A 25,001-nucleotide genomic window follows, 5' to 3' on the forward strand; every position below is an offset into this window, starting at 1 on the left:
AAAAGTCCAACCTGCATACTAACTATAGGTCCTTTTTGGTACAGAAAAATGCCTAGGCACCACGTTTGTGCGTACTATAAAACTAGAAAGGTCAACAATGCCATGTACATACTGTGCCTCACTAGTTTAAATTGGAGGGGGCCATTATTATTATGTCATGCTAGCTGGTCTTTCTTTTTTCCCTTTGCATTTGGCAAAAAATCAGTACAACAACCTCGGAATGTATGATTCAACTTTGTTACAACTTTGATGTGCTAAACTGTATATAGTGGAGTAAAAAATAGTGAATCCATATATGTGAAAGAAATAAGCGGGAAAAGTTGTGATAATTGTTGTGGTCCTAGAATATTTATTATTACTATCTTTTTTTATTAGAGGTCATGCTGTTTTTGATTCTGGAGAGTTTGAGTGCCTTTCTTGTCTCTGCAATTTTTACGACGTATTATTGGCATGGACCTTCCTCAAGTAATCTCAAAATATTTATTTATCCTTTCAAAAAACACAATTATTTATCTTATCTATAAGCATTATATAAGTATGAAGTGTAACGACCTTTTCACTGCAAGCAATTTGATTATGACACTATGAACTCCAACTTTGGATTAAAAAACACAAACGATTATGATACCATTTCCAGTCCTTAATTAACTACTATACTGCATGACCCTTGCAATTAATCATCCCGTGCCCATCATTCATAATACATATATTTTTTATATTGTTGCATTCATTCCCATGCTCAGGCATAATGTTTGATATTGAAAAGGATCGATTATATTCCATTTTAAATTCATCAATTTCATTAGTATATTAAATATAAAAATGTATATTTAATGATAAGTCACTTAAAATTTTATATTAACATTGTCAACGTACACTATTAAATTCATAAAATAAAATTATGCGATAAAATGAACTCCTTCACTGAAAATGTAATGGATTTTGTTCCTATTCGATCTATGGTACCTTTGTTTTTTTTTTTTTTGTTTTTTTTTTTTTTTTATTTGTGAACGTGTAAGTGTCTGCGAGAGAGAAGATGGATGCAAATGTGGTTAAAAAATGGTCTTCTTCCAATGAAATATTCAGCACAGTTCAGGCAGCCCTAAGGCTGCTATTGATGGCAGTGTTTTTGGGGTCTCTTCTGATGTGGATCATGGCGCCTACAAACACCTATAAGCAAAGTTGGTTGCCGAGTATCCTAGCAAAGCTTAACTCAACATATTTCGAGCCCAAACAAGGTTGTTCCATTTGCATTATTCTTTTCTCTTTCGTTGCTTTTGTGTTCACGTTGTATATAATGTTGTTTTCTCATATCATTTATTTATACTCTTCATGTGTTACAGGTGCAAGGCTTCTGATTTACACTCTTCCCATTCTATTTGTTGCTGCCATGGGCTGTTTCTACCTCCATATGGGAAAGGAATTGAAAAATGATAAAATGGCAAGGTAGTTTATAGCTTTCTATGTACATTCATAGACTAAATTATTAAATTTACTATTTTTTAACAATTTAAACTTATAGGACAATTGATGTTTTTTCAACTACTTTTTTTTTAATATAACTAATAATCAATTTCATTTCTTATGTAATCAAATATTTTTTACAAGAATGAAAACTTGGATCCTACCTTTTTTAACAGCAGTTGCAGAAATCCTCGGTTTGCCTCATGGAAAAAGCCGGTGCTCATAAAAGGCCCTCTGGGATTGTTTCCAGAGTAGAGCTAGCCTTTCTCATCATGTTCATTGCACTGTTAGCATGGACTTTCGCAACTTACATAAGCAATTATTTTGCTAAAATCAACCCAAATTCAGCAGCAGCACAAGGCGAAAAAGTGTAAGAATTTCTTAACAAATTATCAAATCCAATGCTCGATCGAACTCTCATTTCAAACGATATCATCATCCTAAAAAGTTGAATTAATAATTTAATAAAATGTTAAAGCTTGTTGGTGCTTTTGGTGGCAGATGGCAATCTAAACTGGATTCTGCAGCCTTAACCCTAGGCCTCGTTGGGAACATATGCTTAGCATTTCTGTTTTTCCCGGTGACTCGCGGTTCATCTTTGCTGCCACTCTTTGGCCTCACCTCTGAGAACAGTATCAAGTACCATATATGGCTTGGAAACATCACCATGACTCTCTTCACAACTCATGGTATTTGTTTCATCATCTATTGGGCCGTTACCAATGAACTCTCCCAGGTAATTAAGAATTTATATTTCGGAACCAACTTCAATTTATTCATGACGCATTCTTGCATCTCTTCCTTTCTTTTTTTCTTTTTTTATTAAAGATATACAATTCTTTTATGGTGTGTTTGGAAATTTTGAAAGAGAGGAGAGTAGAGGGTATGAAATTGAAGGAGATGTAAGGGAAGAAGAATAGTTTTGTCTTTCTCTTGCTGGAATATTTTAAAAATTAGTGAAGATGAGTGGAGTAAATGTATATCTCTCTTCTTCTTCTTTTTTAATTAAGATGAAAATGATAAAATTATCAAATAAATTGACAATCATATTCTTGATTTGATCAATTTAAAAATCTATATATATACTAACCTCTGAGTATGCGCGAGTGCTCAAAAGCTCTTATATTTTTTGGGTAAAAATTAATAATTTGCATCTATTATAATTTTTTAAAAAAAATTATTTTTCAAACGCATGCTCATAGACTCTTATATTTTTTGAGTAAAAATTAATAATTTTCATCTATTATAATTTAGAATTTTTTTTTTTCAAACAAATAAAAATGATAAAATTTAGAGATAAACAGTAACTATAATTTCTTTTTTGAACGTGAAGAAAAAAAATCTTAAATTTTAGGAGTTCACTTTTTGAATTCAAAATGAAATTTGTTATTTGACATTTATGACCATATTTCTAAATAAAGTAACCCTTCATTAATGATGAAATTTTTGAACTACATAAAAATCTAGTTTTTTTTTTTTTTTTGAGAAAGACATAAAAGTCCAATTGAAAAAGGGGAATCCTTTTATACTCCTATATAATATAGATAAAGTGTAATGTTAACGAGTGCCCTTAGAATAATTGTTAATAAACTATATTAGAAAAATTTTAACACAATTTTAATAGGAAATATAAAAAACAACATTAATTGTTTCATCATTTTTCAATAAAATATTTTTAAAAATAGTTCTTAAACTAATGCCCTTAGGATATTCATTAATATTTTCTATATATAAATTATAGAATCATAATGACAAAACTGACAAATTAAAATTTTTTAATTGAAGGAAAATCCCTCTCCCTCCAATTTTGCTCAATTTTCTTAATATATATATAACCACCAAACAAACTGACGAAATCATTCCATCTCATTCCCTCAACTCTCATCACTAGTTCTCTTCTCCCTCCAACCTTTAAGAAAGGCGTCAATCTTTTTTTCCATTTTTCTTTTTGATATAAATAGGAAAGGGGCATTCGGTTGGGAAAATTAGGTTATCCCATTAAGGGCTCTTAACAAGAAGGGGGTAATCTTTCTACTCTTTTGCCAAATTTATCATATGATGACATATTATGTGTATGTGTATACCCATTTTTGGAGAGATACTTACTTGTAATCTGTAAATGAACCGAGTTTTTTTATAAATAACTTGAGTTTAGTTTAGGAAAATACTTGTTTATATTTGTTTGTTTAGCAAACAATCTAAAGTCAAATCCAAGTTTATGCTTGACTATTAAATGAGCAAAGCTCAAACATAATAATGTGTTCGTGAATAAGCTTGTGATTAGAGTTTCAATTTAGCTATATATAATACTATATCTTTATATATAATTTTGTTTAAAAACATACTTATATAAACTTGAAATTAGAATATATAAATTTGTAAATAAATTCATATGATATCAAATCTTTTTTTCTTTTTCTTTTTTTGGCTATTTAATGATAGTAAAAGCAGTACATTCATGATAAATTCTAATAAATTTGTGAATGACCAAATATTTTAGTTATAGTTCTACTATATATAGGAACTAAATAACTTAATCAAGAATATGATTGATAAGAAAATGTACCAAACCTAAATTTAAAATCTAGTTTGATAAAGAACTAAAACTTAGCTCATATTTAGAAGAAAATTAAATGAATAACATTAAACTTCTAATATACAAGTATACAACTCGACTTGACTTGTTTACTGCCATACTTACCTGCAAATTATTTTTGTTATCTAATTGTGAAAGTTTTTTTTTTTTTTATTGAGGGATTGTGAGTGTAATTATTCAACAAGAATATATAACCCCATGTCAAAACCTTAATCTTCCTATTAACTTAAAAGACTATTAGTACTAGAAGTAACCAAAATAGAAAAAGTGTCAATGTTTGTAGAAGATGTACGTGTAGGTATGATTTTGTTCATGTAAAGAGATCATGAACCGAAAGTTGCAAATGCAGAATCTGAAAATGGTGTTCACTTCGAATCACATGGAAATCGTGGTGCTCTCCTCCGGTAGTGGTTGGACCCACTCGTCAAGTTCTGTGGTTGTTCTCCTACGTAGATTATTGGGTATGCAGAGAGAAGTTTGTGACTATTTCAAAGTTTGAGAAGGTTGAATTTATGTTGATCAATAAAAGAGGTTCATCATAAGTGAAACTAGGTTGACTTCATGGTTGGGAGAGAGTTGAGTGGCACACTTTCTTTGTAGGACCCTGCCCCTCTAGAAAAATACAAGGTGTTACGGATGTATGCATCCTCCCACTCACATGAAAGTGGGTCCCACAAATGTGAGGTCTACCCTCATATAAGTACAAGGATGCATGCATCCAAAACACCTAATACCACATCTTATCCCTCAACCTCAAAAAGATAGTAAGTATGGTATTAATAATTCATGTAAGTACGGTAGAGAGTTACTTTTTCTTTCTTTCTTCATACTTTGTTGGTTGTTCTTTAAGCGGGATTTTTGGAGTTGGATTGTCACTAACATTTTTAGAAATGAAAACTAGTTAGTTAATTAACGAACTAGAAATGAAATGTTTCTATCCAAAGGAAAATGCTTTTACCCGAACTTAAATTTTTTTTTTATTATCTTTTTATTAGATGTGAGTTTTAAAAATTTAACGGTTAGATTACATATTTTTATTATTTTCTCCATACTTGCAAAATTTTATGAAAATCAAATATCAATAGCTAATTATGAATTAAATATTTAAATTTTAAACTTTTGTGGTCTAAAATTATGCATAAAAAATAAATATATTGATCAAAATAACATCCAATTTTAATGAAATTTGGCATGTATGTTAAGAACATAAAGAACATACAATATAACAGTTAAACTTTCAAAATTCATATCTAATAAAAATACATAAGAAGAGTTTGAAATATTTCTTTCAAAATTATCAACGTTTGAGTTTGAGTTTAAGTTGGACTTATTAGAGAAATAAGTTTTGATGAAACAAAAATAATTTTGTTTTAAAAAAAATTAATGATGAGTTTGAGTTTAAGTTAGACTTATTAGAGAGATAGAGTTTCACTCCTTATTAAGTTTGGACTAAACAAAAATAATTTTATTTAAATAAAATGATAATTTTATTTAAATATTATACTAACGTGAAAAATTGTGAGAATTTTAGAAATTTCGGTTATATATATATATATATATATAGATTAGGTAAGATGAGTGGAGTAGAAGTACATCTCTCTCGTTTTTTTAATTAAGATGAAAATGATAAAATTATCAAATAAATTGACAATTATATCCTTGTTTTGATCAATTTAAAAATCTATATATAAAAAGGGTTCTGTTAATGAGTACTCTTAGAATAATTTTAATAAACTATATTAGAAAATTTTTGACACAATTTTTATAGGAAATATAAAAAGTTGTCAACAAAATTAAGGGTCCATTTGTTACTATTGTTTAAATAACATTTTTCAGTATTTAAACAATATTACACATATTTTCACACACTTTTTCATCCACATGTATTTTCAAAAAATACAAACAACGTTACTAGAACAACATTACCAAACGGGCCCTAATTTTTTTATCATTTTCCCATAAAAATTTTTTAAAAATAGTTCTTAAACTAATGCCCTTAAGGCATTTGTTAACATTTTCCATATATAAATTATAGAATCATAATGACAAAACTAACAAACTAAAATTTTTTTAATTGAAGGAAAATCCCTCTCCCTCCAATTTTTCTCAGTTTTCTTAAAATTCTAGTGTGTGTATATATATTTTTAAAAAAAATTAAAAAAAGTGACGTAATCATTCTATCCCATTCCCTCAAGTCTCTTCTCTAGTTCTCTTGCCCCTCCACCTTTAAGAAGGCGTCACTTTTTTTCCTTTTTTCTTTTTAATATAAATATGAAAGTGGGGTTCGGTTGGGAAAATTAGGTTATCCTGTTAAGGGCTCTTGACAAGAAAGGCGTAATCTTTCTACTCTTTTGCCAAATCTTTTTTCAAATCTTAGACAAAGAATTTACTCTTTTCCAATTATTTTTTGTATTTGATAGAAATATAGAATCATAGAAAAGCTCTTTTTGGGATGGAGGTTAGCTGTTCACAATTTTTAAAAATGTCCATATTTATCATATGATGACATATTATATGTATGTGTATACCCATTTTTGGAGAGACTTACTTGTAGTCGGTAAATGAACCAAGTTTTTTTATAAATTACTTTAGTTTAGCTCAGGGAAATGTTTGTTTATATTTGTTTGTTTAGCAAAAAATCTAGACTCAAATCCAAGTTTATGCTCGACTATTAAATTAATGAGCTAAACTCAAACATAATAATATGTTTGTGAACAAGCTTGTGATTAGAGTTTCAATTTAGCTATATATAATACTATATTTTTTTATATAAATTTGTTTGAAAATATACTTATATAGACTTAAAATTAGATTATATAAATTTGTAAATAGATTCATATGAAATCAAATCTTTTTTTTTTTTCTATTTAATGATAGTAAAAGCAATATATTCATAATAAATCAATAAATTTGTGAAGGGCCAAATATTTTAGTTATATTTTTACTATATATAGGAACTAAATAACTTAATCAAGTAGTTTATAAACAAATTCGAATTTGATTGATAAGAAAGTGTCCCAAACCTAAATTTAAAATCTAGTTTGATAAAGTACTAAAACTTAGCTCGTATTCAAAAGAAAATTAAATGAATAATATTGAACTTCTAATATACAAGTATACAACTCGACTTAACTTGTTTACTACCATACTTACATGCAAATTATTTTTGTTATCTAATTGCACGCGGGTCTTAGGTCACGTCTTTTTAGGCCGCATTTATAAAAATGCGGCTACAAACGGGCTAAAGCCGTGTTTATTATAAACGCGGCGTAAAGAGCGCACTTGAGGCTGCGTTTTAAACATGCGATCATAGAATGTGCACCTGAGACCTATAGTCACGAGGTTTAGGTCACATTTAGAAACGCAGCGTAAAAAACCGCGGCTACAAGCCAAATCGTCTTATAGCCACATTTTTCTAACATATAGCCGCGTTTTAAAAATGTGGCTACAAAACCTTTTTTTTGTAGTGACAACAAGAATATATAATCCCATGTCAAAACCTTAATCTTCCTATTAACTTAAAAGACTATTAGCATTAGAAGTAACCAAAATAGAAAAAGTGTCAATGTTTTTAGGAGATGTACGTGTAGGTATGATTTTGTTCATGTAAAGAGATCATGAACCGACAGTAGCAGATGCAGAATCTAAAAATGGTGGTGTTCACTTCACATCACATGGAAATCGTGGTGCTCTTCTCCGGTAGTGGTTGGACCCACTCGTCAAGTTCTGTGGTTGTTCTCCTATGTAGATTATTGGGTATGCAGACTATTTCAAAGTTTGAGAAGGCTGAATTTATGTTGATCACTAAGAGAGGTTCATCATAAATGGAACTAGGTTGACTTTATGGCTGGGAGAGAGCTGAGTGACACACTTTCTTGGTAGGACCCTGTCCCTCAGCCTCAAAAAGATGGTGAGTGCAGTATTACTAATTCATGTACGTATGGTAGAGAATTACTTTTTCTTTTCTTTTTTCGTACTTTGTCGGTTGTTCTTTACGCGTAGGATTTTTGGATGTGGATTGTCACTAACATTTTTAGAAATGAAAACTAGATAGTTAATGAACTAGAATTAAATGTTTCTATCCAAAGGAAAATGTTTTTATCTGAACTTTAAAATTCTTTTATATTTTTTTTTTATTAGATGTGAGTTTTAAAAATCTAATAGTTGAATTACATATTTTTATTAATGGAATAGTAAATTATATCTAATTTGAAAGAAATTTAACTTAAATGTTAAGAACAAAAAAACATGTAATCTAAAAGTTAAAATTTCAAAATTCACATCTAATAAAAAGACATAAAAAAATCTGAAATATTTCTCTCAAAATTAGTTTAAAGAGAAACCTTTTATATATATATATATATATATATATTTCATCTGCTAATATATTATTATTATTGTCTTTAAAACAAAATACTGACTATTAAAATTCAAGGTTTAAATATAAATTAAATACTGTAATAAAATTTTAAATAAATATATATATATATCATAAAAAAATAAAAATAAAAATAAAAACGTATAAAATTGTTAGACTTCAAAAAAAAAATATGTGACAATATAATACAAGGCCATCCAATTGTCTAAATATTTCGGTTTCATATATATTATAAATTATAAATACTAAAGTAATTATAAACAATACAAAAATAGTATACAAATAAATGTGATTATAAACATGATTGATATTAGTGCAACACATTAAAAAAATTACTATTAATTTCTAGGTATTAACTAAATTTTTAATATTTATGTAATAAAATTGATAATGTCCCACATGATCAACATTAAAAAAAATAAATAAATAAAAGTTCACTACTCCTCCACAATATAGCCGACGTATTTTAGGCATATTGTTAGGCATTTCGAATGTGATTTTTTTTTTTTTTTTCTTTTTTACAAGATAAAATTTCTATTCTAACCTAATCTAAAGTGTATAAGTATGTAAAATTTCTTCCTGAAGACTTAAACTCCAACCCTTGCTATAGAGTGACTACCGCACCAAGGGTGTGCGGTGATAAATGTGATGTTGATTTAGCATAATTGGTGGTTACTTAGTATCAACCTTATTGTTTGGAATTTGGCAGCCTTTCCTGCAAATGTTGGTGAGGAATAGGGATAACGTGGGATTGAGATCAGGTTGTTATTGCATCCTAAAAACGTGCTGTGTGGTTGGGAGGAGCCTTCACCCTACCTACACTAGGATTTTTTTTTTTTTTGTTTTTTTGTTTTATAGGAACTAAAGAAATGTTGACTAACATATATAAATTTTTACATTTGTTGTAAAAACGTTGTAAATCTAACATTTATTGATTGACTAACATATAAATATTTGGAAGTATATTAAATTTCTACTCTATTTATTTTTCAGAAAAAATAAATAACAAAAAATTGATTATATTATTATTGTTGCATCTATTAAATTATTAATGATGTAGTGAAATCTTGTCTACTCATTTCAAATTAGATTTGATAAAATCTTAGAAACTCAACGATGGAGTTTTCTTAAGAACTATAGAAGATTCTAATCGCCATCAGCCATTCCTAACTAAGGAGATTTTAAATTGGTCTTTCATTGATTTAAATTGATCGAGCATTCAAATAGGTTAAGGGATAAGGGTGTCACTGGTTGGGTTGATTCAAGTTTGACAACTAAGGTCTTAGTTAATCAAACTCAAATCATCCCAACCAATTAGACTATTGACTAAGGATCCATTCTGTAAATCAATTTGAGTAGTCGATTAGATTATTTAATAATATGACTTAATCAAACCCAACTAGATCTTACGTTTTTTTTTTCTTTTCCCTAACCCATTCAACCCAAATGGCCGGTCCCGTAGATTTTTGTGTGCTTTTTTTTTTTTTACTTTTTTTTTTTTTACCTACTTACAAATTACAATTACTTATCTACCTAATTTTAAAAAAAAAAAAAAAAATTCCTACAATTAACTTGTCATTTTGGTCTTTTAAAAAAAATTTAGGGCAAATTACAAATTATACCCTTAAAGTTTAGAGGTGATTGACTTTTACACCCCAACATTTCAAAATTTGTATTTTTCCCTCTAAAATGTGGCGGTATTTGGATTTTATACCCTGACATTTCAGAATTTGGATTTTACCCCCTATATTTTAGAAGTGCTTGAATTTTACTCTCTAAAATTTTGAAATGTTTGGATTTATTACACCCTAAAGTTTCGGAAATGGGGGGTGTAAAATCCAAACAACCCTAAACTTTAGAGTATACAATCCAAGTTCTAAAACGTCAGTGTGTAAAATTCAAATACCCCAAACTTGAGGGGGTAAAATTCAAATTCTAAAACTTCAGGGTGTAAAATCCAATCACCCCCAAACATTAGGGGTGTAATTTGCAATTTACCCAAATTTATATTAAGGAAAGAAATCAAGGAATATCATATCACCATGTCTTGTTTGCCATTATTTCCCTAATTATTCATATTAATTTTGTATTATGGAGAAAAATTATAAATGTTTGAAATGATTTAATATATTTTGATTTTAAATTTGTTGAGTTTTTTCATAATATTTTGTTTAAACAATGTTTTGTATCTTTTAAAATTGTTCACTCTATTCTATTTTATTCACTTTTATTTTTTTTAATTAATATCTCTTTTTTATTTTTGTTTTATTTAAACCTACCGCTCAATTATTAACTTACTAGTTGAACATACCCTTAATCCTTTTGAGTCTTGGCGTACACCAGCGATTACGACTTTATGCATCTTAAGGTACTTCGGATTTTCAACCCAAAAATGAAAAAAAAAAAATGAAACCTTCTTGTGTGCTTTCTGAGTCCTAAAACAATTCCACCCGATTTCAAATAAACTACTAAGTTCTAATAAAACCTTCTTGAGTGCTTTCCAATAAGTTTTTACAAATTTGCTACGAAAATCTTACAAATTTGAGGCCATTAATATATATATGATTCATACCACATCAATAATATGATAATTAAATCTCTTTATTACTTTGTGTTTTCCTTAAAATTTTACACGTTAGTTAGTAAGACTAAGATTTATATTATCCTTACTTCCTTAGCATCACTTATTGGGTACGTATGTACAAAGATCCTATATGTCTGTCTTTGAAATGCAAATGGTTCACTTCTTGTCATATATATACCCATTCGTGGAGATTATTATATATTGCAATGTTGTTTTTCCTCTGTAATCTTAATTGAGATGTAAAGATTAAAATGTTATGCTATTGTTTCAATACAGATGCTTAAATGGGACAAAATTGGGGTATCAAATTTGGCTGGAGAGATTGCTTTGGTAACTGGATTAGCCATGTGGTTAACAACCATCCCTCGCATACGACGGAAATTCTTCGAGCTCTTCTTTTACACACATTACCTTTACATCATATTCATGATTTTCTTTATACTCCATGTTGGTATCTCTTTCTGTGGCATGATGCTTCCAAGTTTCTACCTCTTTGTTGTCGATCGTTACTTGAGGTTTCTACAATCACGACGAAATGTTCGATTACTCTCTGCCCGCGTTTTACCATGTGAAACTCTTGAACTTAACCTTGGCAAGAGCTTAGGTAATGCTACTATATACATATGATTGGTGCTTATATTTATTTGTGTTTAACTTTATATCTTACTAATCACAGTCTTTCACACGTTTTTTTATAAAATAATAACAAAAAAAAATTTCACACATGACATACTAGAGTCGATGAAGGATAAAGTAGAACACCAAGAGTGAGATATAAGATTTTTATTCAGGCTCATACACACTACAAAATGAATTTTCATAAACTGTTTGAATATAACTATTCTTGAAAGAAAAGAAAAAACTTATTTTTAAACTTATTCAAGGAAAAAAATTCATTGAGAACATTTTACCTGTGACTTTTAAGATTGATGCGAAGGTCCATTTTATTTTAAGTTCGTTTTCTAATCTATCCTGCCAGGTCTGAGCTATAATCCATTGGGCATTATGTTCATAAATGTTCCCAGCATTTCCAAACTGCAGTGGCATCCTTTTAGTATCACTTCTAGCAGTAATTTGGAACCTAACAAGATCAGCATTGTCATTAAAAGCAAAGGAACTTGGACTAAGAAGCTCTACCAGATGCTTTCATCACCTTCTTCACTGGATCGTCTTGCGGTCACAGTTGAAGGACCATATGCGCCGGCTTCTAAAGGTTTTTTAAGGTAAACGTATGCACATGAATAGACTCAAAGAAAAATGACATGTCAAATAAGAAAGTAATAGAGACTGCAACTTCAAATAAAATAAAATGGTAGAAAAAAATACATGTAACCAACCATAATTAGTCTGTTGACAATCCATAACAGAACCTACAAATTTTAGAACTATGACTTGATTATTGTTTTGACTTCTTTGCTTTTCAAACAAAAGTTTGCTTCTTTTTTTTCTTTTCTCTTTTCTGGACTAAATAAAGGAACAGAAACAAAAATGTACTTTCTTTATGCAAACTAGCTATATGGTAGCTTAATATATTTCAAATAATATTAATTATCGTTCATGCAGGTTTGACACCCTTGTGATGGTGAGTGGAGGCAGTGGCATTACTCCATTCATCTCAATCATTCGAGAGCTCATCTATATGAGCACACAGCTTAATTACAAAGCTCCGAAAGTGATCCTAATTTGTGCATTCAAGAACTCCTCAGAACTAACCATGCTAGACCTCATCCTTCCCATCTCTGGAACCCCCTTTGACAACTCCATTTTGCAGCTACAAATTGAGGCCTTTGTAACAAGAGAGAAAGAACCCAAAATAGATAACATAAAGCCTATAAAAGCCATAAAGTTCAAGCCTCATGCAAAAGATGCACCCTTGTCTTCCATTTTAGGCCCCAAACACTGGCTTTGGCTTGGCATGATAATAGCCTCTTCCTTTGTCATTTTCCTTATATTACTTGGAATTATTACTCATTACTACATATATCCTATTGATCATAATTCCAATATAATATTTTCAACCACTTGGAGATCTGTGATAAATGTGTTAGTCGTATGCATCTGTATAGTCATGACAGCAAGTGCAGCAGTATTTTGGAACAAGAGGCAGAATGATATTGAGACTAGTCAGGTTCAGAACATGGAAGGGACGACTGGGTCTCCAAGCTCGTATGATATGGAATTGGAAAGCCACCCACGCCAGTCTCTTTCCCAAGCTACCAATGTGCACTATGGTCGAAGACCTGACCTAAGGAGTGAGTAACTTGTACTCTCATATAAACATCTAATATCTGGATTGGCCTTCAAATTTCGAAGTTAAGACGGCATGCTCTGAAATTATAATAAATTGCCGATAATTTCAAAAGTTTTAAGTGTGGTGAAATTATAAATTTAATTATTTAATTATAATTCTAACAAATGTAGATAAATTTTCTCTTGCAGGAATGCTACTTGAGTACAATGGATCAAGTACCAACATTTTCGCGTCTGGCCCAAAGAGGTTGAGACAAGAGGTTGCAACCATTTGTTCATCCGGTTTGGCAGATAATCTGCACTTTGAGTCTATCAGTTTTAGCTGGTGAGTTGTCTATGTTGAAATTTCTAAGGGGTACTAGACGTGTGCAGCAATGTTGTAAAATACTGGTGCTTGTGGTTGCTGGCTTGCTTCTATATGCCTGTATCATTATGACGTGTATGTTGAGGAGAATAAATGTAACTATGCAAGTGCAAATGATTTCGTATGCTTTGTTAAATGTGTAACTGTGGCTTTAGTCTCTCACCGCTCAGTGATAAAATGTATATATTTATGAGCATAAAATAATGACTATCTTTTGGATGACTTATCTCTGTGATTGGATTTTCTATCATTGCATGAACTAGTGTAAGGCTGAGATTCGTGCTTCATAAAATGAAGCCAATGTCAAAAATGTGTACAACAAAAACCTTCCCTCACCATAACGTAGCTTTTGCTTAAATGGCAGGCGAATGAAACAAATATACAAAGCATCGGAATTTTCTCTTTCATTTTTAAAACAATCAAATGCACTCAATCTAAACTCAAGTAGCCAATCCAGTACATTCCTTTATGAAGAATGAATTGGATCGTTTCTGTATGTAGAAAACCAGTCGATGTAATCACATTGCAATGAATTTCTTGAATTTTCTCATCTGAAGGGTGTGCAATATTTACCACGCTACATGTCATTGGTTACATTCATGTGAGGGATGGCGTAAACAACATAATTTGCAAACATCAATGTGACTCTACCGAGTTTTCCAATAAAAAATATCAAGTTCAGCCACAATTCCTCACAAATTTTTTTCATAAATGTTGTGGTAGCAGGTTGTTAAGTGGTTGGCTCATTTTTGAGAGAGAGAGAGAGAGAGTTAAAAATCAAGGTTTCGAATCCGGACCGGACCGTACGGTCCGACCTGGTTAACCGTGAACCTCTACCTATTGCGGTTTTTTTAATTCAAAGAACCTCTCAATGCGAAAAAAGCACGAAACTATTTGAACCGCGACCAGACTGTACGGTTCTCTAAACTGTAGTCGGTTTTTACGGTTTACATGGTTCTATTTTTTTCGGATCAACCAAATAATTTCTAAAGAAAAAAAAAATAAAGAAGGAGAAGAGGAACAAAAAGACAACGAAGTAAGGGTGGCACCACGAAGCAGTAGCTTCTTATTCTTTCTTTTTCTTCTTCTTCTTCTTCTGTCCGTCCATCTCCACTACTCTATAATAACTAGTCTCCTCTCCAAGTCTCTATTTTTGTTGAACACTGTTATGTAATTTTTTGTTATATGTGGTTTCTGTTTCTTTATTTTGAATTTCTTTTTGAAGTTTTCTAAGCCTCCACATGACTACTGACTGGCACTTACATTGGAAATGTTGAAGACTTTAAATTTTTGAATAAAAAAAATGAGCTGAATGTTTCGATCATGACTTCTATTTCAGATTTGAGTAACCTTGAATCCAACGTGATGTGTAACTAGTCTCCTTTCCAAGTCTCTATTTTTGTTGAACACTGCTATGTAACTTTTGTTATATGTGGTTTCTCTTTCTTTATTTTGAATTTCTTTTTAAAGTTTCCTAAGCCTTCACGTAACTACTAATTGGCACTTACATTAGAAATGTTGAAAACTTTGAATTTTTAAATAAAAAATGAGCTGAATGTTTCAATCATGACTTCTCTTTCAACTTTGAGTAACCTTGAGCCCAACATGATGTGTAACTAGTCTCCTCTCTGAGTCTCTATTTTTGCTGAACACTGCTATGTAACTTTTGTTATATGTGATTTCTCTTTCTTTGTTTTAAATTTCTTTTTGAAGTTTTCTAAACCTCCATGTGACTACTGACTGGCACTTGCATTGAAAATGTTGAAGACTTTGAATTTTTGAATGAAAAATGAGCTGAATATTTCAGTCATAACCTCTCTTTCAACTTTGAGTAACCTTGAGCTCAACGTAATGTGTAACGAGTCTCCTCTCCGAGTCTATTTTTGCTAAACACTGCTATATAACTTTTGTTATATGTGGTTTCTCTTTCTTTGTTTTGAATTTCTTTTTGAAGTTTCCTAAACCTGCATGTGACTATTAACTAGCACTTGCATTGAAAATATTAAAGACTTTGAATTTTTTAATAAAAAATAAGTTGAATGTTTCAGTCATGACTTCTCTTTCAGTTTTGAGTAACCTTGAGCCCAACGTGATGTGACGTGACGTGACATAATATATGTGTATTACCAATTTGCCACAAGTCCACAAGTTCTTATATTATAATAATTATTATAATATTATTATTATTATCAAGGTTGTACTAAATAACATGTAAATAAATAAATACTATATCTATATTTGCTTAAGATTTGATATTTTTTTATTTATTTTGTAAAAATTATGATATGAAAAATATATTTGAAATTTGGATTTTTATTTTAATTTGACTATTTTAATTAATTTTTCAATTTTTATTAATTTAATATTTTTATATATATTTAAAATTATTATTAAATTAATTATGACATCATCACAATTCGACCCCGGTTCAACCTTGGTTCGACCTTAAAAATTGAAGCTCTCCCTTTTACAGTACAATAAACGGTTTGAGTTTCAAGACCTAATAAAAATGAGGCTAAGTGGACACTTCCATTTCCCCTATCCTTGGTTGGTAGTTTAGTAGACTAAAGCTCTCAACGTTTACCATGTGATAAACTGGAAATTGGTATAAGTGTGTGAACCAATAAAATTGAAGAAACACCTACACGATCAGAGGCTCTTTTTCTATATATAGAAATTATACATGTGAATAAATAAACAATTTAGAAAAAGAAAATGAAAACTCAGAAGGCAGTTAACTTCGCATAGGTCTCCCCATGTAGGTTTTGATCCTCCTTACCTATAAGAAAGAACAATTCTATTATTCCAATGAGACTAGCAATACCATCATTTTCATTCAAAAGACTAGATACAAAATGGACAACATGATTTATTTCCTGGTGCTCATTGTCCGCTCCATTCAACGGACCGATGGATGCTTGGTCATTTGTATGGGATTTGACTGATATTTGCTCCGGCCAAGGAAATGTTCCCATTGAATTACTCCAATTAGCAACAATCTGTTGCCAAAGTCTAGGCTTAGAAATCCAATACTGCCCTGGCTAATCTTCCAAATTTGTGACTGACGAAAGTTTCTCTTCCAAGTCTTCAAGCAGATCATGGTATTCAGCAAACACCGGATGTGACTGAAAATCATTGATCAACAAAGAACCCTGAGATATGCATATATGACCAATTTCATGATTATTGTTAAAATCAAGAAAGCATTGAAGCATACGTACCTGCAGGGTAATGCTATATGCTTTCCATAACCGCATATCATGCTGGAAAAGATCAAAAAGGACCTGGGCAAATTCACAACGAACATGGGTTAAAAAGGGTCCAGAGTTACTTTAAGAACAAAGATAAGATCCCCTGGAATTAAATCCTTCAATTCCCTCCAATTGTTATTTAGATTTAAGACGTGACATTTAAAATCAAATAAATGCCAAGTGTAACACATCTAGCTAAAAATGTGAGGGAATTTGAGGATTCAATTGGAGGGGATCCTTTCCCCTTTAAGACCAACCTAGATGAGACATAAATATTGCTCTGTTCTACCCTATCTTTCACCAAAAATTCCCTTGCCACCTATACACCATTTTTGTATGCATGTATCCATGCAGGATAAGGTTAAACATTAATGCTTTTCTGCACGTATTAGTCAAAGACTCTTCTATTGGCACAAGGCTAGGATGACAAAAAACTATCATTTAAACATATTATAATCCTACTTTTAACTTCCAGTACTGGCTTTCCTCAGCTTTGCCACCATTAATTTTATTTATCACTAGTACACAAATTTTGAGAGGATAAAACATTCAGCTACAAAATGTCATATGTGTATGGTATATATAAGAATACAAGCAATTCCAAAACCGTTAAGTAATTGCCTCCAAGATATATAGGTGAGATCTTAACCAAAAAAGAATTGTTAACTTTACGAAATTTCCACAACCAACTCCCCTTCAAGAGTAAACATAATAAGAGTTATCCTTGTTGTTCGAGTTTGAAAATTCTTACTACAGAAATTACAATCCCAATATTAAGACGTTCTTCATTAGTTTCTCATAATTCATGAAAGCTAATACTGATCTCAGACAAGTAATACACCAACAATGCCTATGCATGAACCAACAATTTTAGAGACCAGAGTTTGTAAAAAGGAATCCAAGCGTACCTCAGATCGTCTTAGAAGTGTAGCCAATACAACTATCCACTCTTTGAACTTGACAGAGCACATATGAGCCAAAAGGAATTCCGCATCCAACCGGCTCTGCAAAGTAGCCATTTGAAGCTGGAAACACACAGTGGATTTAGCAAGGGGAGAGAGAGTCCATAAAACAAAAATAATACGGAAAACCAAATATTCTGGAATTAAATGCATTATCATGCTTTGTGCTTTAAGACACATATTCAAGCCTCTGTTTACACTTCAACAAATACACTAGGATCCATTGTTCCTTATATGGAAAAATCCATCAGGATTCAACATTTCTTCTAGACATGTGATGAAACCCAAACTACAACAAACTGAGCCTAGCTGCCCTACCAAATTAGAAAACATAAGATCCCTCAGCTCTATAGGAGGATAGTTTGGAAACTATGACTAAGGCTATTATTAGCTAGCCAGTCAGCTGAGAACTTCCTCTTTGCAAATGAAGAAAGAGACAGCCCCAACATCAACTATTTGCAGACAGGGAAAGTTAGGATAGCAAGTTGCCATCTCACCATGCAATAGCTGAAGCAAAGTACCTGAGTCTACCTTTACCCTTGAGCAGCCTTCTATTTTACTACAGGTAGGCCACAGCATAATGCCCATTGCTCAGTCATAGAGCAAATCCATGTATAATATGAAAAGCTTGCCAGTCAAGCTTCATAGATCAGTCCTGCCCCACTAGCTCATCACCCATTTAATTTGACCCACCCCGTATGAGATTCCAATTGTTCATATTCATAAGAAGCTTTATCTTATTCCAAATTTCAGTATAAACCATTGCAATTGATCAACCAACCCATGACCCTGACAATAATAAATGGTCTCATTTTTAACCTAATTTTTATGACAAATTATAATTACTTTCGTCATATACCCATTACAAAGGCTGAATCAGGATAGGCACCTAGGAAAATAACATAAAAATGAAATAAAACCAAAAGAAAATGGCAGAGAGAGAGAAGGTGATGCTAGGCTGTTAATATGTGACTTTAAAATTTTTAACAATAAATTAAGAAGGATTTTGAGCATTTAAGAGTTTCCAGTCATGCCTTTTGCCCAATTAGTTCAAGCCCTGAAGCAAAGTTTTCCAAGCGAGCAGATCCATATCTTTCTCTTTGAAGATACTCCTGCAACATACAGTTGTCAAAAAATTAAATCACTTCACAGTAGAACATAATGATGCAGGAAGAAAAAACACAACCTTCTCTTACCACTAAATCAAACTGAGTGCCTTTTACAAATGCAACAAGCTTAGAAAGTTCTTTCCCTGACATTAAATAACTCGCATGGTTTTCTAAGATACTCTTAACAGAAGAAATATGAGCACTCTGCTCCTTGAATGAACTGACAGGAGAAATAAGATGCTTAGTTAGAATCATTTGGAATGCCAAAGCTTGCGGAGACTGGGAATCATAAAAAAATATTAAAAATAAAAATGTACAACCTTTTCTCCGAGGACTGCCTCCGGTAATTAGGACGGAAAAGAAAATAGCCCAAGAATCTAGGAGATAATTTGTCTGAATCTGTAGATGCTTGTTCATAATCCCTTCCTGATCTCAGCAAGAACCTTACCTAAGAACAACAAAAAAAATAAAATAAATTAAATTTATTATTATCCCCTCTCAAGATACAGGTATCAATGTTGAAAAAAGCATATAATAATAATCATGTCGAATTCATACCAGCTCCCCAGCAAGTTCATAATACTTATCTACCTAATTTTAAAAAAAAAAAAAAAATTCCTACAATTAACTTGTCATTTTGGTCTTTTAAAAAAAATTTAGGGCAAATTACAAATTATACCCTTAAAGTTTAGAGGTGATTGACTTTTACACCCCAACATTTCAAAATTTGTATTTTTCCCTCTAAAATGTGGCGGTATTTGGATTTTATACCCTGACATTTCAGAATTTGGATTTTACCCCCTATATTTTAGAAGTGCTTGAATTTTACTCTCTAAAATTTTGAAATGTTTGGATTTATTACACCCTAAAGTTTCGGAAATGGGGGGTGTAAAATCCAAACAACCCTAAACTTTAGAGTATACAATCCAAGTTCTAAAACGTCAGTGTGTAAAATTCAAATACCCCAAACTTGAGGGGGTAAAATTCAAATTCTAAAACTTCAGGGTGTAAAATCCAATCACCCCCAAACATTAGGGGTGTAATTTGCAATTTACCCAAATTTATATTAAGGAAAGAAATCAAGGAATATCATATCACCATGTCTTGTTTGCCATTATTTCCCTAATTATTCATATTAATTTTGTATTATGGAGAAAAATTATAAATGTTTGAAATGATTTAATATATTTTGATTTTAAATTTGTTGAGTTTTTTCATAATATTTTGTTTAAACAATGTTTTGTATCTTTTAAAATTGTTCACTCTATTCTATTTTATTCACTTTTATTTTTTTTAATTAATATCTCTTTTTTATTTTTGTTTTATTTAAACCTACCGCTCAATTATTAACTTACTAGTTGAACATACCCTTAATCCTTTTGAGTCTTGGCGTACACCAGCGATTACGACTTTATGCATCTTAAGGTACTTCGGATTTTCAACCCAAAAATGAAAAAAAAAAAATGAAACCTTCTTGTGTGCTTTCTGAGTCCTAAAACAATTCCACCCGATTTCAAATAAACTACTAAGTTCTAATAAAACCTTCTTGAGTGCTTTCCAATAAGTTTTTACAAATTTGCTACGAAAATCTTACAAATTTGAGGCCATTAATATATATATGATTCATACCACATCAATAATATGATAATTAAATCTCTTTATTACTTTGTGTTTTCCTTAAAATTTTACACGTTAGTTAGTAAGACTAAGATTTATATTATCCTTACTTCCTTAGCATCACTTATTGGGTACGTATGTACAAAGATCCTATATGTCTGTCTTTGAAATGCAAATGGTTCACTTCTTGTCATATATATACCCATTCGTGGAGATTATTATATATTGCAATGTTGTTTTTCCTCTGTAATCTTAATTGAGATGTAAAGATTAAAATGTTATGCTATTGTTTCAATACAGATGCTTAAATGGGACAAAATTGGGGTATCAAATTTGGCTGGAGAGATTGCTTTGGTAACTGGATTAGCCATGTGGTTAACAACCATCCCTCGCATACGACGGAAATTCTTCGAGCTCTTCTTTTACACACATTACCTTTACATCATATTCATGATTTTCTTTATACTCCATGTTGGTATCTCTTTCTGTGGCATGATGCTTCCAAGTTTCTACCTCTTTGTTGTCGATCGTTACTTGAGGTTTCTACAATCACGACGAAATGTTCGATTACTCTCTGCCCGCGTTTTACCATGTGAAACTCTTGAACTTAACCTTGGCAAGAGCTTAGGTAATGCTACTATATACATATGATTGGTGCTTATATTTATTTGTGTTTAACTTTATATCTTACTAATCACAGTCTTTCACACGTTTTTTTATAAAATAATAACAAAAAAAAATTTCACACATGACATACTAGAGTCGATGAAGGATAAAGTAGAACACCAAGAGTGAGATATAAGATTTTTATTCAGGCTCATACACACTACAAAATGAATTTTCATAAACTGTTTGAATATAACTATTCTTGAAAGAAAAGAAAAAACTTATTTTTAAACTTATTCAAGGAAAAAAATTCATTGAGAACATTTTACCTGTGACTTTTAAGATTGATGCGAAGGTCCATTTTATTTTAAGTTCGTTTTCTAATCTATCCTGCCAGGTCTGAGCTATAATCCATTGGGCATTATGTTCATAAATGTTCCCAGCATTTCCAAACTGCAGTGGCATCCTTTTAGTATCACTTCTAGCAGTAATTTGGAACCTAACAAGATCAGCATTGTCATTAAAAGCAAAGGAACTTGGACTAAGAAGCTCTACCAGATGCTTTCATCACCTTCTTCACTGGATCGTCTTGCGGTCACAGTTGAAGGACCATATGCGCCGGCTTCTAAAGGTTTTTTAAGGTAAACGTATGCACATGAATAGACTCAAAGAAAAATGACATGTCAAATAAGAAAGTAATAGAGACTGCAACTTCAAATAAAATAAAATGGTAGAAAAAAATACATGTAACCAACCATAATTAGTCTGTTGACAATCCATAACAGAACCTACAAATTTTAGAACTATGACTTGATTATTGTTTTGACTTCTTTGCTTTTCAAACAAAAGTTTGCTTCTTTTTTTTCTTTTCTCTTTTCTGGACTAAATAAAGGAACAGAAACAAAAATGTACTTTCTTTATGCAAACTAGCTATATGGTAGCTTAATATATTTCAAATAATATTAATTATCGTTCATGCAGGTTTGACACCCTTGTGATGGTGAGTGGAGGCAGTGGCATTACTCCATTCATCTCAATCATTCGAGAGCTCATCTATATGAGCACACAGCTTAATTACAAAGCTCCGAAAGTGATCCTAATTTGTGCATTCAAGAACTCCTCAGAACTAACCATGCTAGACCTCATCCTTCCCATCTCTGGAACCCCCTTTGACAACTCCATTTTGCAGCTACAAATTGAGGCCTTTGTAACAAGAGAGAAAGAACCCAAAATAGATAACATAAAGCCTATAAAAGCCATAAAGTTCAAGCCTCATGCAAAAGATGCACCCTTGTCTTCCATTTTAGGCCCCAAACACTGGCTTTGGCTTGGCATGATAATAGCCTCTTCCTTTGTCATTTTCCTTATATTACTTGGAATTATTACTCATTACTACATATATCCTATTGATCATAATTCCAATATAATATTTTCAACCACTTGGAGATCTGTGATAAATGTGTTAGTCGTATGCATCTGTATAGTCATGACAGCAAGTGCAGCAGTATTTTGGAACAAGAGGCAGAATGATATTGAGACTAGTCAGGTTCAGAACATGGAAGGGACGACTGGGTCTCCAAGCTCGTATGATATGGAATTGGAAAGCCACCCACGCCAGTCTCTTTCCCAAGCTACCAATGTGCACTATGGTCGAAGACCTGACCTAAGGAGTGAGTAACTTGTACTCTCATATAAACATCTAATATCTGGATTGGCCTTCAAATTTCGAAGTTAAGACGGCATGCTCTGAAATTATAATAAATTGCCGATAATTTCAAAAGTTTTAAGTGTGGTGAAATTATAAATTTAATTATTTAATTATAATTCTAACAAATGTAGATAAATTTTCTCTTGCAGGAATGCTACTTGAGTACAATGGATCAAGTACCAACATTTTCGCGTCTGGCCCAAAGAGGTTGAGACAAGAGGTTGCAACCATTTGTTCATCCGGTTTGGCAGATAATCTGCACTTTGAGTCTATCAGTTTTAGCTGGTGAGTTGTCTATGTTGAAATTTCTAAGGGGTACTAGACGTGTGCAGCAATGTTGTAAAATACTGGTGCTTGTGGTTGCTGGCTTGCTTCTATATGCCTGTATCATTATGACGTGTATGTTGAGGAGAATAAATGTAACTATGCAAGTGCAAATGATTTCGTATGCTTTGTTAAATGTGTAACTGTGGCTTTAGTCTCTCACCGCTCAGTGATAAAATGTATATATTTATGAGCATAAAATAATGACTATCTTTTGGATGACTTATCTCTGTGATTGGATTTTCTATCATTGCATGAACTAGTGTAAGGCTGAGATTCGTGCTTCATAAAATGAAGCCAATGTCAAAAATGTGTACAACAAAAACCTTCCCTCACCATAACGTAGCTTTTGCTTAAATGGCAGGCGAATGAAACAAATATACAAAGCATCGGAATTTTCTCTTTCATTTTTAAAACAATCAAATGCACTCAATCTAAACTCAAGTAGCCAATCCAGTACATTCCTTTATGAAGAATGAATTGGATCGTTTCTGTATGTAGAAAACCAGTCGATGTAATCACATTGCAATGAATTTCTTGAATTTTCTCATCTGAAGGGTGTGCAATATTTACCACGCTACATGTCATTGGTTACATTCATGTGAGGGATGGCGTAAACAACATAATTTGCAAACATCAATGTGACTCTACCGAGTTTTCCAATAAAAAATATCAAGTTCAGCCACAATTCCTCACAAATTTTTTTCATAAATGTTGTGGTAGCAGGTTGTTAAGTGGTTGGCTCATTTTTGAGAGAGAGAGAGAGAGAGTTAAAAATCAAGGTTTCGAATCCGGACCGGACCGTACGGTCCGACCTGGTTAACCGTGAACCTCTACCTATTGCGGTTTTTTTAATTCAAAGAACCTCTCAATGCGAAAAAAGCACGAAACTATTTGAACCGCGACCAGACTGTACGGTTCTCTAAACTGTAGTCGGTTTTTACGGTTTACATGGTTCTATTTTTTTCGGATCAACCAAATAATTTCTAAAGAAAAAAAAAATAAAGAAGGAGAAGAGGAACAAAAAGACAACGAAGTAAGGGTGGCACCACGAAGCAGTAGCTTCTTATTCTTTCTTTTTCTTCTTCTTCTTCTTCTGTCCGTCCATCTCCACTACTCTATAATAACTAGTCTCCTCTCCAAGTCTCTATTTTTGTTGAACACTGTTATGTAATTTTTTGTTATATGTGGTTTCTGTTTCTTTATTTTGAATTTCTTTTTGAAGTTTTCTAAGCCTCCACATGACTACTGACTGGCACTTACATTGGAAATGTTGAAGACTTTAAATTTTTGAATAAAAAAAATGAGCTGAATGTTTCGATCATGACTTCTATTTCAGATTTGAGTAACCTTGAATCCAACGTGATGTGTAACTAGTCTCCTTTCCAAGTCTCTATTTTTGTTGAACACTGCTATGTAACTTTTGTTATATGTGGTTTCTCTTTCTTTATTTTGAATTTCTTTTTAAAGTTTCCTAAGCCTTCACGTAACTACTAATTGGCACTTACATTAGAAATGTTGAAAACTTTGAATTTTTAAATAAAAAATGAGCTGAATGTTTCAATCATGACTTCTCTTTCAACTTTGAGTAACCTTGAGCCCAACATGATGTGTAACTAGTCTCCTCTCTGAGTCTCTATTTTTGCTGAACACTGCTATGTAACTTTTGTTATATGTGATTTCTCTTTCTTTGTTTTAAATTTCTTTTTGAAGTTTTCTAAACCTCCATGTGACTACTGACTGGCACTTGCATTGAAAATGTTGAAGACTTTGAATTTTTGAATGAAA

At 31.6% G+C, this 25,001-nt stretch overlaps 3 protein-coding genes across 3 annotated transcripts; 2 read left to right on the top strand and 1 right to left on the bottom strand.

The window, feature by feature from the left end:
• Positions 1-1,036: 1,036 nt before the first annotated feature.
• On the top strand, positions 1,037-13,795 carry LOC111984982 (ferric reduction oxidase 2). The gene is given in 9 exon segments (XM_065778675.1): positions 1,037-1,238; positions 1,344-1,446; positions 1,641-1,696; positions 1,699-1,834; positions 1,966-2,200; positions 11,299-11,626; positions 12,002-12,245; positions 12,586-13,274; positions 13,462-13,795. Coding segments are annotated over 9 exon segments (2,133 nt in total). The 3' UTR covers positions 13,602-13,795.
• A 2,470-nt stretch (positions 13,796-16,265) lies between these two features.
• On the bottom strand, positions 16,266-20,377 carry LOC111984068 (uncharacterized). Its single transcript, XM_024015720.2, has 8 exons — positions 20,327-20,377; positions 19,517-19,549; positions 19,279-19,406; positions 19,046-19,178; positions 18,884-18,961; positions 17,796-17,912; positions 16,858-16,920; positions 16,266-16,761 (listed from the first exon to the last, which is right to left on the bottom strand). Exons 1-8 carry the CDS (start codon positions 20,375-20,377, stop codon positions 16,678-16,680), a joined length of 687 nt encoding a protein of 228 aa, XP_023871488.2. The 3' UTR covers positions 16,266-16,677.
• A 498-nt stretch (positions 20,378-20,875) lies between these two features.
• On the top strand, positions 20,876-23,372 carry LOC136069780 (ferric reduction oxidase 2-like). The gene is made up of 4 exons (XM_065778676.1): positions 20,876-21,203; positions 21,579-21,822; positions 22,163-22,851; positions 23,039-23,372. Exons 1-4 carry the CDS (start codon positions 20,876-20,878, stop codon positions 23,176-23,178), a joined length of 1,401 nt encoding a protein of 466 aa, XP_065634748.1. The 3' UTR covers positions 23,179-23,372.
• Positions 23,373-25,001: the final 1,629 nt, after the last annotated feature.

The sequence above is a fragment of the Quercus suber genome, unplaced genomic scaffold (assembly GCF_002906115.3).
Source record: "Quercus suber isolate HL8 unplaced genomic scaffold, Cork oak 2.0 scaffold_189, whole genome shotgun sequence".
Lineage (NCBI taxonomy): Eukaryota > Viridiplantae > Streptophyta > Magnoliopsida > Fagales > Fagaceae > Quercus > Quercus suber.

Excerpts from the sequence above, each read along its gene's own strand:
- LOC111984068 (XM_024015720.2), bottom strand. The coding sequence starts at position 20,377 with ATGCATAAAGTCGTAATCGCTGGTGTACGCCAAGACTCAAAAGGATTA. Across the intron at positions 18,962-19,045 it reads GCACTCAGTTTGATTTAGTG|GAGTATCTTCAAAGAGAAAG; the intron begins GTAAGAGAAGGT and ends TGTATGTTGCAG. Across the intron at positions 17,913-18,883 it reads TTGAACTAATTGGGCAAAAG|CTTCAAATGGCTACTTTGCA; the intron begins GCATGACTGGAA and ends GTGTGTTTCCAG.
- LOC136069780 (XM_065778676.1), top strand. The coding sequence starts at position 20,876 with ATGCTTAAATGGGACAAAATTGGGGTATCAAATTTGGCTGGAGAGATT. Across the intron at positions 21,823-22,162 it reads GCTTCTAAAGGTTTTTTAAG|GTTTGACACCCTTGTGATGG; the intron begins GTAAACGTATGC and ends TCGTTCATGCAG. Across the intron at positions 22,852-23,038 it reads TCGAAGACCTGACCTAAGGA|GAATGCTACTTGAGTACAAT; the intron begins GTGAGTAACTTG and ends TTTCTCTTGCAG.